At 36.2% G+C, this 17,605-nt stretch overlaps 1 protein-coding gene across 10 annotated transcripts in view; it reads right to left on the bottom strand.

Moving 5' to 3' along the window:
• The window catches only part of CCDC150 (coiled-coil domain containing 150), a 79,941-nt gene that overhangs the window by 37,068 nt on the left and 25,268 nt on the right, over positions 1-17,605 (bottom strand). For 9 of the 10 annotated variants that reach the window (XM_087435529.1, XM_014784703.2, XM_087435526.1 and 6 more), the window contains 5 exons: positions 17,206-17,330; positions 16,770-16,947; positions 16,147-16,215; positions 6,786-6,896; positions 430-513 (listed from right to left, as the gene is read on the bottom strand). In XM_087435529.1, the coding sequence (XP_087291655.1) occupies positions 430-513; positions 6,786-6,896; positions 16,147-16,215; positions 16,770-16,947; positions 17,206-17,330 (567 nt within the window). The remainder of the gene's footprint in view (positions 1-429; positions 514-6,785; positions 6,897-16,146; positions 16,216-16,769; positions 16,948-17,205; positions 17,331-17,605) is intronic. The other variant, XM_087435528.1, reaches the window with a different exon arrangement.

Here is a 17,605-nt window from a genome sequence, read left to right as displayed (position 1 = left end):
ATAGAAGTCACCTGGATTTTAATGAGGCAACAAACTTATGGAGGTTCAAAGATTTGTCCAAAGTTATAGAATTAGTAAATGACAGAGTTACGTCCTCTCACAATCCAGCAATATTTGGGGCTGCTGCGGTGGCGTAGTGGTTAAGTGTGTGCGCTCTGCTTCGGCAGCCCAGGGTTCACAGGCCCGGATCCTGGGTGTGCACCACTTGTCAAGCCATGCTGTTGTGGCGTCCCATATAAAGTAGAGGAAGATGGGCACAAATGTTAGCCTAGGGCCAATCTTCCTAAGCAAAAGGATGAGGACTGGCAGTAGATGTTAGCTCAGGGCTAATCTTCCTAACACGCACACACACAAAATCCAGCAATATTTTAGCTTGACAATTGGCTTTAAAAAATTAGACAATAAAAATCAGAAAATGAAATCTCATACCTGGAGTTTTCCCTTTTCATAGGCCAGTTTATTTTTACTCTCAGTAATTTTTCCCAAGACTTTTTCCACCTGCTGTCGGGCAAGCTGACAAAACAAACACATGTATCAGTACCTCCAGGCATAGAATGGAATAACCATTTTCCTTTTTAAACAAGTGTTTATACCCTTTCTACTTCTATAGTAATGAAACCAGGATCCATATTTCTTTGCTACCGCTCCTCTTAATCTTTTCCTAGATAGCTGATCATTGTGCTAATACGCAACCTGCAGGGAGACTGCTAATGGAAGGATGAGTGCCTTAGGAGTCCCCGAGTTCGCTGCTCTCTGTTTGTTAATTCTATTTCTGCTATGTCAATTATTCCTTTGTAGTTGCAATCCAACCTGGATGTGGGGTGGTTGTATCAGGTTGCAGACATGCAGTTGGAGGATTATACAGTTTTTTAAGAAAACCGCAGCTGCGGCCTATCTCAACAAACAAGAAAAATCTCAAATAAACAATCTAACAATGCACCTGAAGGAACTGGAAAAAGAAGAACAAACAAAGCCCAAAATCAGTAGAAGAAGGGAAATAATAAAAATCAGAGCAGAAATAAATGAAATAGAGACCAAAAAAACAATAGAAAAAATTAATAAAACCAAGAGCTGGTTCTTTGAAAAGATCAACAAAATTGACAAACCTTTAGCTAGACTCACCAAGAAAAAAAGAGAGAAGGCACAAATAAGTAAAATCAGAAATGAAAGAGGAGAGGTTACAACAGACACCTCAGAAATACAAAAGATTATAAAAGAATACTATGAAAAGCTATATGCCAACCAATTCGACAATCTGGAAGAAATGGATAAATTCTTAGAATCATACAACCTTCCAAAACTGGATCAAGAAGAAGTAGAGAATTTGAATAGACCAATCACCAGTAAGGAGATCGAAACAGTAATCACAAACCTCCCCAAAAATAAAAGTCCAGGACCAGACGGCTTCCCTGGTGAATTCTACCAAACATTCAAAGAAGACTTAATACCTATCCTTCTCAAACTCTTCCAAAAAATTGAGGAGGGGGGAAGCTGCCTAACTCATTCTACGAAGCTGACATTACCCTGATACCAAAACCAGACAAGGACAACACAAAAAAAGAAAATTACAGGCCAATATCACTGATGAACATCGATGCAAAAATCCTCAATAAAATACTAGCAAATCACATACAACAATACGTTAAAAAGATTATACACCATGATCAAGTGGGATTTATTCCAGGGATGCAGGGATGGTTTAACATTCGCAAATCAATCAACGTAATACACCACATTAATAAAATGAAGAATAAAAATCACATGATCATCTCAATAGATGCAAAGAAAGCATTTGACAAGATACAGCATCCATTTATGATAAAAACTCTGAATAAAATGGGTATAGAAGGAAAGTACCTCAACATAATAAAGACCATATATGACAAACCCACAGCTAATATCATCCTCAATGGTGAAAAACTGAAAGCCATCCCTCTAAGAACAGGAACCAGACAAGGATGCCCACTGTCACCACTCCTATTTAACATAGTACTGGAAGTCCTAGCCAGAGCAATCAGGCAAGAGAAAGAAATAAAAGGGATCCAAATTGGACAGGAAGAAGTGAAACTGTCACTATTTGCAGATGACATGATTTTATATATAGAAAACCCCAAAGAATCCACCAGAAAACTTTTAGAAGTAATAAACGAGTATGGTAAAGTTGCAGGATACAAAATCAACATACAAAAATCAGTTGCATTTCTGTACACTAACAACGAAGTAGCAGAAAGAGAAATTAAGGATACCATCCCATTTACAATTGCAACAAAAAGAATAAAATACCTAGGAATAAACTTAACCAAAGAGGTGAAAGATCTGTACACCAAAAACTATAAAACATTTCTGAAAGAAATTGAAGAAGACACAAAGAAATGGAAAGATATTCCGTGCTCTTGGATTGGAAGAATTAACATAGTTAAGATGTCCATACTTCCTAAAGCCATCTATAGATTCAATGCAATCCCTATCAAAGTTCCAACAACATTTTTCACAGAAATAGAACAAAGAATCCTAAAATTTATATGGAACAACAAAAGACCCCGAATAGCTAAAGGAATCCTGAGAAAAAAGAACAAAGCTGGAGGTATCACACTCCCTGATTTCAAAATATACTACAAAGCTGTAGTAACCAAAACAGCATGGTACTGGCACAAAAACAGACACACAGATCAATGGAAGAGAATTGAAAGCCCAGAAATAAACCCACACATCTATGGACAGCTAATCTTTGACAAAGGAGCCAAGAACATACAATGGGGAAAAGAAAGTCTCTTCAACAAATGGTGTTGGGAAAACTGGATAGCCATATGCAAAAAAATGAAAGTAGACCCTTACCTTACACCATACACAAAAATTAACTCCAAATGGATTAAAGACTTGAATGTAAGACCTGAAACTGTGAAACTTCTAGAAGAAAACATAGGCAGTACGCTCTTCAACATCAGTCTTAGCAACATCTTCTCAAACACCACGTCTGACCGGGCAAGAGAAACAATAGAAAAAATAAACAAATGGGACTACATCAAACTAAAAAGCTTCTGCACAGCAAAGGAAACCATCAACAAAACGAAAAGACAACCTAAAAATTGGGAGAAGATATTTGCAAACCATACTTCTGATAAGGGCTTAATCTCCAAAATATATAAAGAACTCATGCATCTCAACAACAAAAAAACTACCAACCCAATTAAAAAATGGGCAAAGGACCTGAACAGACATTTCTCCAAAGAAGATATACAGATGGCCAACAGACACATGAAAAGATGTTCAAAATCATTAACTATCAGGGAAATGCAAATCAAAACTACAATGAGATATCACCTGACGCCCGTCAGAATAATTAACAAGACAGGAAACAACATGTGTTGGAGAGGATGTGGAGAGAAGGGAACTCTCATACACTGCTGGTGGGAGTGCAAACTGGTGCAGCCACTATGGAAAACAGTATGGAGATTCCTCAAAAAATCAAGGATAGAACTACCATATGATCCAGCCATCCCACTGCTGGGTATTTATCCAAAGAACTTTAAAACACCAATTTGTAAAGGTACATGCACCCATGTGTTCATTGCAGCGTTATTCACAATAGCCAAGACTTGGAAGCAACCTAAGTGCCCATCAAGGGACGAATGGATAAAGAAGCTGTGGTATATATACACAATGGAATACTACTTAGCCATAAGAAACGATGAAATCCAGCCATTTGTGACATCATGGATGGACATTGAGGGTATAATGCAAAGTGAAATAAGTCAGAGGGAGAAGGTCAAATACCGCATGATTTCCTTCATTAAGTAGTAGATAATAACAACAATAAACAAACACATAGGGACAGAGATTGGATTGGTGGTTACCAGAGGGGAAGGGGGGAGGGAGGAGGGTGAAAGGGATAATTCGGTACGTGTGTGGTGATGGGTTGTAATTAGTATTTTGGTGGTGAACATGATGTAATCTATGCAGAAATAGAAGTACAATGATGTACACCTGAAATTTTTACAATGTTATAAACCAATGTTACTGCAATAAACAAAAAATTAAAAAAAAAAGAAAACCGCAGCTGCAGATGATTACAACTTCTGAGATGGTAGGAGACACTTCAGTTACCATAGTAAAAGGCAATAAAAAAAATCGCAGAAAACAACAGAAACATTTGTTGGGAACTCCAACATTGTTTGATCAAGCACTCAACATGGTTATCTGGGACAAACATTACTGAAGGCTCTATATTTCATGAAATTACATATTTCTTCATTCAAACAGCCTTAAATAATGACAGTTATTTTTTTCATGTCTTTTTCCTCAGACTTTGTCAGAAGAAATAAGTCTAAAATACAGTTTTCTTTTGATTAAATTTTGGGCCTTATTGGTACTTCAGGAACATTATTAGTGATTGAAGGTGGAAATTTTCACCTTCCATAATCAATTTCAGTGTTATATCTTAATAACAGGAAATATTGATATTTGCCATATGTCAAAATCATCCTCACAAATCAATTGTGAAGATAATACACACAAGCAGATGTGATTGAGAAGAGAAATTCATAATCACATAGGCCAACTAGCTGCACTACGGATCATCTCCAGTAAATCTTGAGTTCAAAGTCTTATTAATATTGGTAAATTTCCTATATTGACATATTACTATTTCTGGTTTAGATTTGCTTTATCTGTGAATAATAGACCAGGGGGCCTTTTAAGCATTTAAAGCCAAAGAATTTAGACTTTTATGTTCAACTTCAGGCAAGTTCGTACAGATGAAACCACACATGCAGGGACATTAATTTACACGAGAGGATGAGTACCTCACTACCTCCGACGTGGTTACAACTATTCTTTAGTCATCATTTGTAGTGCACTTTAAGTACTGTGAATGTTTTCCAAATAAAAGCAAAAACATATTCGAAACTAAAATTACTATATAATAACACGGAATTCATTTTTTACTCTGTTCAAAATATTTTCATGCTAGAATATGTTCTACAAGAGGGCATACTAGTCTGGAACATTGTTTTCTCCTTGGTAGTTGCCTTGACTAGAAGAATTAGGCCATTTTAGACATTCTAGGCTTGATAAAAACCTATGGAAAAGTCATAAAGAGTGATCAGTCCACAGAAACAGGTCAATTTCTAATCAGTGTAGTGATTATTTTGATATAGGTATGCACGGTGTGCTGTGGGAATTCTGACAGGGGAGACCCCCTTGGCACTGAAGGCCATAGAGGTTAAGACCCTGCCCAGGTCATACACTAAATAAACAGAGCCAAGGGTTGAAACCAGGTCTGAGTTCAAATCTGTGGTGTGGCGTACACAACACACACTCACATGTATATCTCTCAAAATCAATAAAAGGTTATACTAGGAAATAGCTCTCCCTGAGAATTTCAAGTGTTAACTCTCAAAGAACAAAAATACACTGCCAGCATTGAATGGCAATAGGTTTAATGATACTTCTAAGATAAAAAAAAGAAAATTCTTCAAATCTTGACTTCATTCCTCAAGACTCATACAACCAACTGAAGCACTTCTAGGCAAGCTTTGTCAGAGAAGATTCTAAATGGAGACACAGAACTGCAAGCTGGAACTGAGGTGTGGGTTATCACTGGGAGACCTCAATCAAGAGGTGTGGTGAGCAGGCAGGAAATCAACAGTGACTAAATCACTGGCAAGATCTGTCAAAGTCACTAACAGGGTGAGGCCATGAAGGAATCAAGAAGACTGAGATTGGGTCTTCCAGAAGTACCAAAACCAGGTGCGGGGACAAGCCCAGCTGAGGCCTGGCCAACGAGCAAAGAACACAGATGAATCATTAATCCTGGGGGAGGGGGGTTGGTCTCAGAGTACCAGGAATTAGAGCTAATGCACCTTGCTGCTCCAATAGAAACTTAAAGGCTTTTTTTCTGGGACAGTTCAGATACTAAGAATTCAATAAATGTTAGCTATCTGCTACATGCTTTACATGTATTAGCTTACTTAATCCTCAGACAACCTCCTAATAATAGTATTATTATCCCCATTTTGACAGATTAAGAAACTGAGGCTCAGAGAGGTTAAGGATCAAACCCAAGGTCACAGCCAAAATTGAAATCTAGGCAGTGTGGCTCTAAAGCCATGAAAATGTAAGAAGATTTAGATTTACTCTGAAATTTTTCATAGTTGAAGTAATGAGCAGCTTATGACAGAGTTTGAAAGAATTGAGCTCAGATTTAGATAGACTCACATCAGGGCCTCCTATGGAATTTTCAAAGATGATTTGCATGTTACAGAAGGAATAACTAATTCTTTTTCAAGGGCTCAAAAGCACACAGGAAACTTATTAGCTGCTTAACAGAAAAGGTCATCTCTTTAAATCCTCTTCACTTGGAGAAGATGTGTTAAGAACTCGACCATCTGTTTGTAACGCACTGACCTTGTCAAAGAGCTTTGAGAAATTGAACCCATTACTGATTGCCTAGTAGGGGTAACTGTCAGAAAGGGGGAACAAATACAGGTTCTTCCTCACAATTTATGGAAGAGGCAATATTCTAAAACATTAGAAATCTTTGTGCTTTTCAGCATTATAGATCATCTGTATAGGCAAATATTTAATAGCTGCCTTCAATTCTTGTTTTCTTAAATCCTCTATGGTTTGAATACTGTATGGCTCTCTGCCATATTTAGCCTGAGTATTCAGAGTTATAATAATTATTAAAACACAAACAAATGAAGAAAACCCATCTCCTGACTTCTGATTTTTTAAAAACTCATTAGTCATTAATTCTTACTTTAGACTGACCTTTTTATACCCACCCCATGGTAATCAGAAGCGACTGGAAGCTCTAGGGAAGCCATTTGACCTGCCAGGTGCTTATTCTTCTCCTCGAGCGTCTTCAGGTTGTGGGTTAATACGTTTATGTGTACCTTTGAAAAACAAAAGGAGAAGAGCAGTCTATTTATGCCAGATCCAAAAATATCTTAATTTAAAAATGACATTTGTAATTGTAAAACAAAAGGTATCATATGAACATGTTCCCCTGCCTCTATATGTGGGGATTTATAGTCTGACAGCTCTAGTGATTTTGAAGACTTTTTTTTTTCTTTTCTTGTACATTTTTTCAGCTTTTCTTGTCTTCAGCAGGAGGGTTACTACAAATTAATAGTTCACATTTACTAGAAGTGGAAGGCCTTCTGGTAGTTGGTATTTATTTAAATATTAATTTAATCTGTGAATATAAAGCAAAAATCCTCCACAAAGTATTAGCAAAATGAATCCAGAAATATATAAAAAAGATAACAAATCAGGAGTAAGTGAAGTTTATCCCACTAATACAAAGCTTGTTCAACATTCAAAATCAGTATAATTCACCACATCAAGAGACTACAGAAGAGAAACCATATGACATTTCAATAGATACAGAAAAAGCATTTCACAAAATTCAACATTAATCCATGATAAAAACTCAGCAATCTAGAAATGAAAGGGAACCATCACTACCTGATGGAGGATATCTATAAAAAAAGTACAACTAATATCAATTTTATTGGTGAAAGACTGTTTCCTCCTAAGATGGGGAAAAAGGTAAGGATATCTACTTTCACTGTTCCTATTCAATATCATACAGGAGGCCATAGCTAGTGCAACAAGGCAAGAAAAAGTATAAAAGGCCTAGAGATTGGAAAGGGAGAAATAAAACTGTCCCTACTTACAACAGACATGATTGTCTATTTAGGAAATCCCAAAGAATCTACAAAAAGGATACTAGAATAAGTGAGTTTAGTAAGGATACAAGGTCAAATCAATTGTGTTTCTATATACTAGCAACACTTGGAAATTGATATTTCTTAAAAGTGCAATTTATAACACTACCAAAACCCATGAATTCTTAGATAAAAATCTAAAAAAATACGTCCAATATTTGATATGCTGAAAATTACAAACTACTGACAAGATAAATCAAAAATCTAAATAAAATGAAGAGATATATCATGTTCATGTATTAGAAGATTCAGTATTGCTAAGATGTCAGTTCTCTCTAATCCCAATCAAAATTGTGTGGAGTAATTTACCAAAGTCCACCCTTTGGTGGGGTCTGAACTATGACGCTGGAAAATATGCCCTATAAGAAATACTAAAGGGAGTTCTTTAGCCTGAAATAAAACGGCATTAGATAATAACTGGAATCCACATAAAGAAATAAAGGGTACCAGTAAAGATAGTGACATAGGTACATATAAAAGATATATAAATATGTATCTTTTGTTTATAATTCTCTTTGTTACCTATAAATTAAAAATACATAGTAAAAGAAAGAATAAGGGGGGGCCGGCCCAGTGGCACAAGCAGTTAAGTGCACGCACTCTGCTGCGGCGGCCCGGGGTTCGCCGGTTTGGATCCCAGGCACACACCAACACACCACTTATCAAGCCATGCTGTGGCAGCGTCCCATATAAAGTGGAGGAAGATGGGCATGGATCTTAGCCCAGGGCCAGTCTTCCTCAGCAAAAAAAGAGGAGGATTGGCAGATGTTAGCTCAGGGCCAATCTTCCTCACAAAAAGAAAGAAAGAAAGAAAGAATAAGGGAATTAAACAAACGCACTAGAAATATCTACTTAACACAAAACAAGGCAGTAATGGAGAAACAGAAGAACAAAAAGCATATAAGACATATTAAAAAAACAAATAGTAAAGTGGCAGGTGTAAATCCTACCTTATAAATAATGATGTTAAATATAAATGGGTTAAATGCTCCAGCTAAAAAGCAGAGATAGGCTGAATGAATTTTTAAAGAGATCCAACTGTATGCTGTTTATAAGAAACACACTTTAGATCCAAAGACACAAATGGGTTGAAAGTAAAAGGATGAAAAAAGATATACGATGTAAACAGTAATCTGAAAAGAGCTAAAGCAGCTACACTAACATTAGACAAAATTGACATTAAGACAAAAATCTGCGAGATGAAGGACATTATATATTGAATAAAGGGTCAACTCATCAACAAGATACAACATTTATAAATATATATGCATCTAACAACAGAGACCCAGTGAAGCAAAAACAGTGAAGCAAAAACTGACAGAATTGAAGAGAGAAATAAACTATTCAACAATAATAGTTGGAGACTTCAATATCCCACTTTCAAATAATGGATAGAACAGCTAGACAAAAGCTCAGTGAGGAAACACATGACTTGAAGAACACCATAAAGCAACTAGACCTAACAGACATCTATAGAACACTCCCCCCAACAATAGCAGAAGACATATTTTCTCAAGTGCACATAAAGCATTCTCAAGGATATACCATATGTTGAGCCATAAAACAACTCTCAGTAAATTTGAAAGGACAGATTATACAAGCACAATGGAAGAAAATTAGAAATCAATAAAAGAAGGAAATTTTGGAAATTCACATATATGGGGAAATTAAACAACACATTTCTAAATAACAAATGGGTCAAAGAGGAAATTCTAAGGGAAATTAAAGAATATTCTGAGATGAACAAAAATGAAAACATAACTTGACAAAATGTATAGTATGCAGCGAAAGTGGTAGAGGGAAATTTATAGCTGTAGACATCTATATTAAAAAAGAAGAAATATCTCAAATCAATAATGTAAGCTTCCATCCTAAGAAACTAGAAAAAGAAGAGCAAATTAAACCCAGAGCAAGCAGAGGGAAAAAAATAATAAGGATTAGAGCAGAAATAAAATAGAGAATAGAAAAATAGAGAAAAGCAGTAAAAGCAAAAGTTGGTTCTTTGAAAAGATCAACAAAATTGATAAACCTTTAGCCATATTAACCAAGAAAAAAAAAAAAAGAGAAGACACAAATTACTAAAATTAGGAATGAAAGAAGGGACATTATACTGAACTTACAGAAATAAAGGGGCTACTATGAACAACTATATGCCAATAAATTGGATAGCCTAGATGAAATGAACAAATTCCTAGAAAGGCCCAAACTACCGAAAGTGACTTAAAAAAAAGTAGAAAATCTGAATAGAAGTATAGCAAGTAGAGAGATTGAATAAATAATAATAATTAAAAACAAAAAAAACAGAACAAAAAACTCCCCACAAAAAAATTCCACCTAGAACCAGATGGCTTCACTGGTGAATTTTACAAAACATTTAAAGAAGAATCAATTCCAACCTCTCACAAACTCTTGCAAAAAATAGAAGAGGAGGGAAAACTTACCAAACCATTTTAAGAGGCCAATATTACCTTGATACCAAAACCAGACAAAAACATCACAAGAAAAGAAAACTACAGAATATTCCTTATTAATATAGATTCAAAATTCCTCAACAAAATACTAGCAAGCCAAATCAAACAACATTTTAAAAAAAATACACCAAGACCAAGTGAAATTTATCCCAAAAATGAAAGCTTGGTTCAACATTTGAAATCAATCAATGTAACACACCACTACTATTACAGTAAAGGACAAAATCCACCAGATTATCTCAATAGACATAGAAAAAGCAATTGACAAAATTCAACACATTTTGCTGATAAAAATTCTCAACAAACTAGGAATAGAAGGGAATTTCCTCATCCTGATAAAGGGCATTTAGGAAAAGCCCACAGCTAACATCTTACTTAATGGTGACAAACTGAAAGCTTTCCCTCTAAGATCAGGAGCAAGACAAGGATGTCTGCTCTTACTGCTGCTATTCAACATTGTACTGGAGGTTCTAGCCAAGGCAGCTACACAAGAAAAAGAAATAAAAAGGCAGCAAAATTGGAAAGGAAGAAATAAAACTATCTCTATTTGCAGATAAAACAATCTTATATAGAGAAAATATATAAGATATTGTATGGTTAAGATTGCAATACTTCCCAAATTGATCTACAGATTCAATACAAACCTATCAAAATTCCAGCTGCTCTTTTCTGGAGAATAAAAGGAAAAGCTGATCCTAAAATTCATATAGAAATTCAAAGATCCAGAATAGCCAGAACAATCTTGAAAAAAGACAAAGTTGGAGGACTCACACATCTTGATTTCAAAACTTACTATGAAGCTACAGTAATGAAGAGCATGTGGTACTGGCATAAGGACAGTCATATAGATCAATGCAATAGAATTGAGAGTGCAGAAATAAACCCATACATCTACAGTTAACTGGGTTTTGACAAGGGAACCAAGACTATTCAGTAGAAAGAACAGTCTTCCAGCAAATGGTGCTGGATAATAATGAAGGCAGAATAATGAAGTTGAATCTCTACCTCATACCATATATAAAATTAACTCAAAATGGATCAAATACCTAAATATAATATGTAAAACTATCAAATTCTTAGAATAAAAAATAGGTATAAATCTTTGTGACATTGAATTACGCAACAGTTTCTCAGATGTGACACCTAAAGCATAGGCAATCAAAGAAAAAATAGATAAACTGGACTTCATAAAAATCTAAAATTTAAACAAGAGAACACACAGAATGGGAGAAAAATATCTGCAAATCACATATCTGCTAAGGGTCTACAATCCAGAATATATAAAGAACTCTTACAACTCAACAATTAAAAGACAAATAACCCAGTTTAAAAATGGGTAAAGGATCTGAATACACATTTCTCCAAAGAAGATACACAAATGGCCAGTAAGCACATGAAAAGATGCTCAACATCATTAGTTATTAGAGAAATGCAAATCAAAACCACAATGAGGTACCACTTTCACACCCATTAAGGTGGCTATTATCAAAAATGAAAAATAACATGTGTTGGTGAGGATGTGGTGAAACTGGAGCCCTTGTACATCGCTGGTGGGAATGTAAAGTGGTTCAGCACTGTGGAAAACAGTCTGCTGGCTCCTCAGAAACTTAAACATAAAATTACCGTATGACCCAGCAATCCTGCTCCTAGGTATATATCCCAAGGTACTGAAAACAGGTACTTACAAATAAACATACACATGTTTATAGCAGCACTAACCACAGTAGCCAAAAGGTGGAAACAATGCAGAAGTCAATCAATAGATGAAAAGATAAACAAATTGTGGTATATATATCTACCTATATATAGTGTGTGTGTGTGCAGATATATATACACACACACACGCACACACAATGATATCACTCAGCCATAAAAAGGAATGAAGTACTGATACACATAACATGGATGAACCTCAAAACCGTTACGCTAAGTGAAAGAAGCCAGAAACAAAAGATCACATATTGTATGATTATATTTATACAAAATATCTAGAATAGGTAAATCCATAGAGATAGAATGCAGCTTGGTAGTTGTCAGGGGCTGGGGGAAGGAGGGAATGAGGAGTGATTGCTTAATGGGTATGGGGTTTCCTTTGGGGGGTGAAAATGTTTTGGAACTAGACAGAAGTGGTAGCTGCACAACATCGTGAATGTACTAAATTTCACTGAATTGTTCACTTTAAAATGGTTGATATTATATTATGTGAATTTTACCTCAATTAAAAGAAAACAGTGAGATATTTCACACCCGTTAGGATGGGTATAATAATTAAAAAAAAAAAAAAGCGGACACTAACAAGAGTAGGTGAGGACATGGAGATACTGGAGACCTCATACGTTGCTGGTGAGATTGTAAATTGGTGCAGCCACTTTGTAAAACAGTTCAGCAGTTTCTCAAAATGATAAATAGAGTTATCACGTGATCCAGCAGTTTTACTCTTAGAGAATTGAAAAAATACGCCCACAAAAAAGTTGTACACAAATGTTCACAGCATTATTCTTAGTGGCCAAAAAGTGGAAACCACCTGAATGTCTATCAACTGATGAATGGATAAATGAAGTGTGATATGTTCATACAGTATAATATTCAGCCATAAAAAGGAACAAACTACTGACATATACTACAACATGGATAAACCTTGAAAACATTATACTAAGCAAAGAAGCCAGACCCAAAAGTCCACATACTGTTTGATTCTATTTATATGAAATGTCCAGAATAGACAAATCCATACAGACAGAAAGTAGAATAGTGGTTGCCATGGGCTGGGGGCAAGGGTGAATGGGAGTGACTGCTATTGGGTACTGGGTTTCTTTTGGGGTGATAAAAACGTTCTAGAATTAGACAGTGGTGATGTTTGCACAAACTTGTGAATATACTCAGAAACCCTTGAACTGTATATTTTAAGAAGGTGAATTAAGGTATATTAATTACATCTCAATAATAAAAGGTACTAGAACAATCAGACAATCCACCTAAAAATGAAACAAACCTTGAACTGTATCTTGCATGATATATAAAAATTAACTTGAAATAGATCATAGACCTAATGTAAAACCTAAAACTAAAACTTCTAAAGGAGATCCAAGGAGAAAATCGTAGGATCTTAGGTTAGGTAAAAATTTCTTAGATATGACACAAAAAATATGATACATAAAATTTTTAAATGATAAATTAGACTTCATTGAAATATAACACTTCTGTTCTGGAAAGAACATGAAAAGACAAGGCATAAAATAGAAGATAATATATGTAAAGCACATATAAGATTTGTGTATATACAAAGTAAAAATTTTTAACTAAGAATTAATGAGACTTTTTAAATCTCTGAAAAATCAATAATAAGAAAACAAATGAATTAAAAATGGTAAAAAGATTTGAAGAGACACTTCAAGTTGTAGATGGCAAATAAGCAGATGCAAAGATGCTCAAGATGCTCAATATTATTAGTTATTGGAGAAATGCAAATTACAGCCACAAGGATATGCCACTACACACCAGTCAGGATGGCTGAAACTAAAAGAACCGACAATACCAAGTGCTGGTGAGAATGGAAAGAAACTGGAACTCATATATTACTGGTGGGAATGCAAGATACTTTGGAGCATCTTTTGGAAAACAGATCCTTTGGGAAACAGATGAACAGTTTGTTATTATGTCAAACATATATTTACCATAGGATCCAGAAATCCAACTCCTGATATTTACCCAAGAGAAATAAAAATATATGTTCATATGTGAATATTTATACAGGCTTTATTCATAATTGCCCAAATCTGGAAACAACCCAAATGTCCCTCAATTGGCAAATGGGTAAAAAAACTGTGACATCTAAAAAACAAAACAAACAAACAAACAAAACAGAAACAGACTCACAGATAGAGGAAACAAACTGGTGGTTACCAGAGGTGGGGGGGTGGGTAGAATGGGTGAAAGGGATTAAGAGGTACAAATTTCCAGTTATAAAATAATTGAGTCATGGGATATAATGTACAACATAGGGAATATAGTCAATAATATTGTAATAACTTTGTATGCTGACAGATGTTAACTACTTATCATGGTAATCATTCCAGAATGTATATAAATATCAAATCACTAAGATGTTGTATGTCAATCATATAAAAAAAAAAAGAAACTGTGATATATCCATACACTGGAACACAAACTACTGATACATACAACAACATGGATGAATCTCAAATGCCTTATGCTAAATAAAAGAAGCCAGACTTAAAATGCTACATATTGTATGATTCTATTTACATGACATGCTGGAAAAGATAAAACTATAGGGACAGAAAAACAGATCAGTGGTTGCCAGGGGATGAGGGTAGAGGAAGAGGTTGATTACAAAAGGGCACAAGGGAACTTGCTAGGGTGATAGAAATGTTCTAGATTTTAATTGTGGTGGTGGTTACATGATTGTATGTTTGTCAAAACTCACAGAACTGTGAGTAATACGTAGATTTCACTATGTAAATTATAACTCAATAAACCTGACTTTAAAACATAGCTTTACAGGGCCGGCCCTGTGGCTTGGTGGTTAAGTGCGCGCGCTGCAATGCTGGTGGCCCGGGTTCGGATCCCGGGTGCGCATCGAGGCACCACTTCTCCCTCCATCCTGAGGCCGAGTCCCACATACAGCAACTAGAAGGATGTGCAGCTATGACATACAACTATCTACTGGGGCTTTGGGGGGAAAAAATAAAATAAATAGAATCTTTAAAAAAAAAAAAAACAAAAAAAACATAGCTTTACAATGAATACACATTTAAAAAAATATCAAATTAGACCAAAAAATGGGACTCTGTATAAGCATTATCATTTGGCCTAACACAACCTCTCTACTGAGCAAGTATCTTTCAGCCCCGTGAACATACATTCAGCCTACGTTAAGATAAGTGAAATCAGACAAGCAAAATAATCATGCTATGTTTTAATCATAGACACACAACATTTGCCTTAGCTATGTAACATTCACTAACATTTTTAAGCAAAAAGCATCAATGTATTTAATGGTATCCACCAGTTTTCCAAATTTTAAAAAGCATATTTGAGGCCAAATGACACCAGCCAAGTTCTTGCCACAGGAAATCAGCTTTATTTCAAGATTTTTAGGATGAACTATTTTCAAATCACTAGATTTGAAATGTGACTAAACCACAGAAGGTACCTGCCAGCTTGGTAAACTGTATTTGAGCTCAGGCTCAGAATTTAGCTTTTCTTCTCTCCCCAATTCTTAAATTACAAGTTCACATATATATGGTAATACACATGCTATTTAGTTGAGCCAGAAGCCAGGACACAGTCAAGACTTGATGACTATAGCTGACACCCGTTGCTGGATTCATTGTCTGGGGTAGGCTAATACTCCTTGATGCTCCACATATATTCTCTAGATGACGGTGGTACATAATCTTTACTCTCTCCAAATTTTGAAATACAAACAGCAATGTTTTAAAGATTGGTTTTTGTTTTATTTTAATAAGGATTCTATTTCTTTCTCTGGCCTTTTTAGAACCCAGAAAAGGGCACCTCGAAAATAAAGTGGCAAGTGTTCACAGGTACTTAGGAACCCTAACTTAGCTTTGTGTATAAAAACAGCATCGTCAGTAATCATCCCTTTGTCTCCCACAGGCCCATTAGCTCACTCACAGGGGACTTCCTGGCTAAACTACTGGTGAACACTAGGGCCAGGGCAGTGATGACTCACTGGCAAACGCCAGATGCTCAAACAAGCAAATGTTCCCCAAAAGCAGCCTATGCTGCAGTGGCTGCAGTACTCTGAGCTGCATCCAGCTTCGTGGCTTCTCTATTCTCCCATGTCCTGGTATTCAACAAAACAACCCATCTCCTGATTAAGATAAGCTGATACAGGAGGCAGTGGTACAGAAGGAAATGAAATATAGTGAAATAACAACAAATAAAATGTGGAATACCTTGTTTTTAGCTAATTCCTTTTCCAAATTGCATTTTTCTTGTGCTATTTCTTTGTCTGTTTTATTAACCTGCCCAAGGAGGGGAAAACAAAGAAATGGGTCAATTTTAAAGCAGCCAACAGGCTCTACTATAGGAGACACACCCTGCACGTCAGTTAATACCTACACTGCAGAGATAGCACATCCTCTCAGAAAAGGGGCCACTCAGGGAGTCTCTGAGGCAGAGCAGACTTCACAAATAGCCCTGAAATTAGAAAGACACGTCTGCACGTCAGACTCTGCGGGTTCCTTCCTAACTGAGAAGACAGGGCTGTTCCCCCTTAACCTACATTGTTCCACTCCTTCAGGGGAAATCAGTTTTTAAAATCTGACCCCTTAACTAACATGAGGATGTGTGAATATTAGTTGACATTCACTAATGCTGTACAAGGGTACACTATTTGGCACAGACTACTTCACATGCTCAAAGACATAGATTAGCCACCTAAGGATTTCTTTAATGGGCAAGTCAGACAAACTGCATCTGGGTTGTATTTCTTTTCTCGTCGCTTGCACTTAAAATACAATTTTAAAACAAGAGCACCACCATGACCAGGAGGTAAGGTAAATCGGCCTCTCCTCACCTCTCTCTGAAGTCTTTCTTTCTCCTCTAGCAGAGACTTCTTCTCTTGCACTGACGCTTCCAGTTCTCCTCGCAACCTTGCAATAGTTGATTCTAGCAGCTCTTTCTGCACAGCTGTCCTCTCCTCAGCATCCTGTGCTTTCTGGAGACACTGGTTATGTTCAAGGATTAAATGGTCCCTGCAGGAAGAGAACAAGGAGGTATGAAAGCTAAATGTGAGTTCTTCTGTAACAGAAAGACGAAATGTTCCTGTAGAACATATCTCCCACCTGAGGGCAGTTACCAAAATGTTCTAACCAAACTAGTTCCTTGAGGGCAGTCTTTATTTTATTTTGGAGGCTGGCCCAGCAAATGCAGAATTAAACGTTTTCATTAAAGATAAAAAATACAAATGCAAGAACAAAAGCTGCATGAGAAGTTGCCCACAACTGACTTACAGGTGTGCTTGGAGCTGGGTTTTCTCATTCTGAACAGTCTGAAGCTCACTTGTGATACTGGCATGGGCTGCATCCAGCAGTAAGTTTTGTTCTTGAAATGTCTGTGTCATCATTTTCTGCTCTACCTGAGTGTTAGAAGTAATGTTAAAAGATGAGATGCCAGAAAGTCATTGGGTAGGGTAGCATTCAAAATAACTGATCAAAGATACTGAATTAGCTTACAAAACACAAATTTTATTTATATAAATAAAACCTTTTCTTGTGTGTGAGGAAGATCAGCCCTGAGCTAACATCCGATGCCAATCCTCCTCTTTTTTGCTGAGGGAGACTGGCCCTGGGCTAACATCCATGCCCATCTTCCTCCACTTTACATGGGACACTGCCACAGCATGGCTTGACA

The sequence above is a fragment of the Ceratotherium simum genome, chromosome 9 (assembly GCF_057802395.1).
Source record: "Ceratotherium simum simum isolate JZ-2026a chromosome 9, ASM5780239v1, whole genome shotgun sequence".
Classification (NCBI taxonomy): Eukaryota; Metazoa; Chordata; class Mammalia; order Perissodactyla; family Rhinocerotidae; genus Ceratotherium; species Ceratotherium simum.
This window is presented reverse-complemented; position numbering and strand designations above follow the sequence as displayed.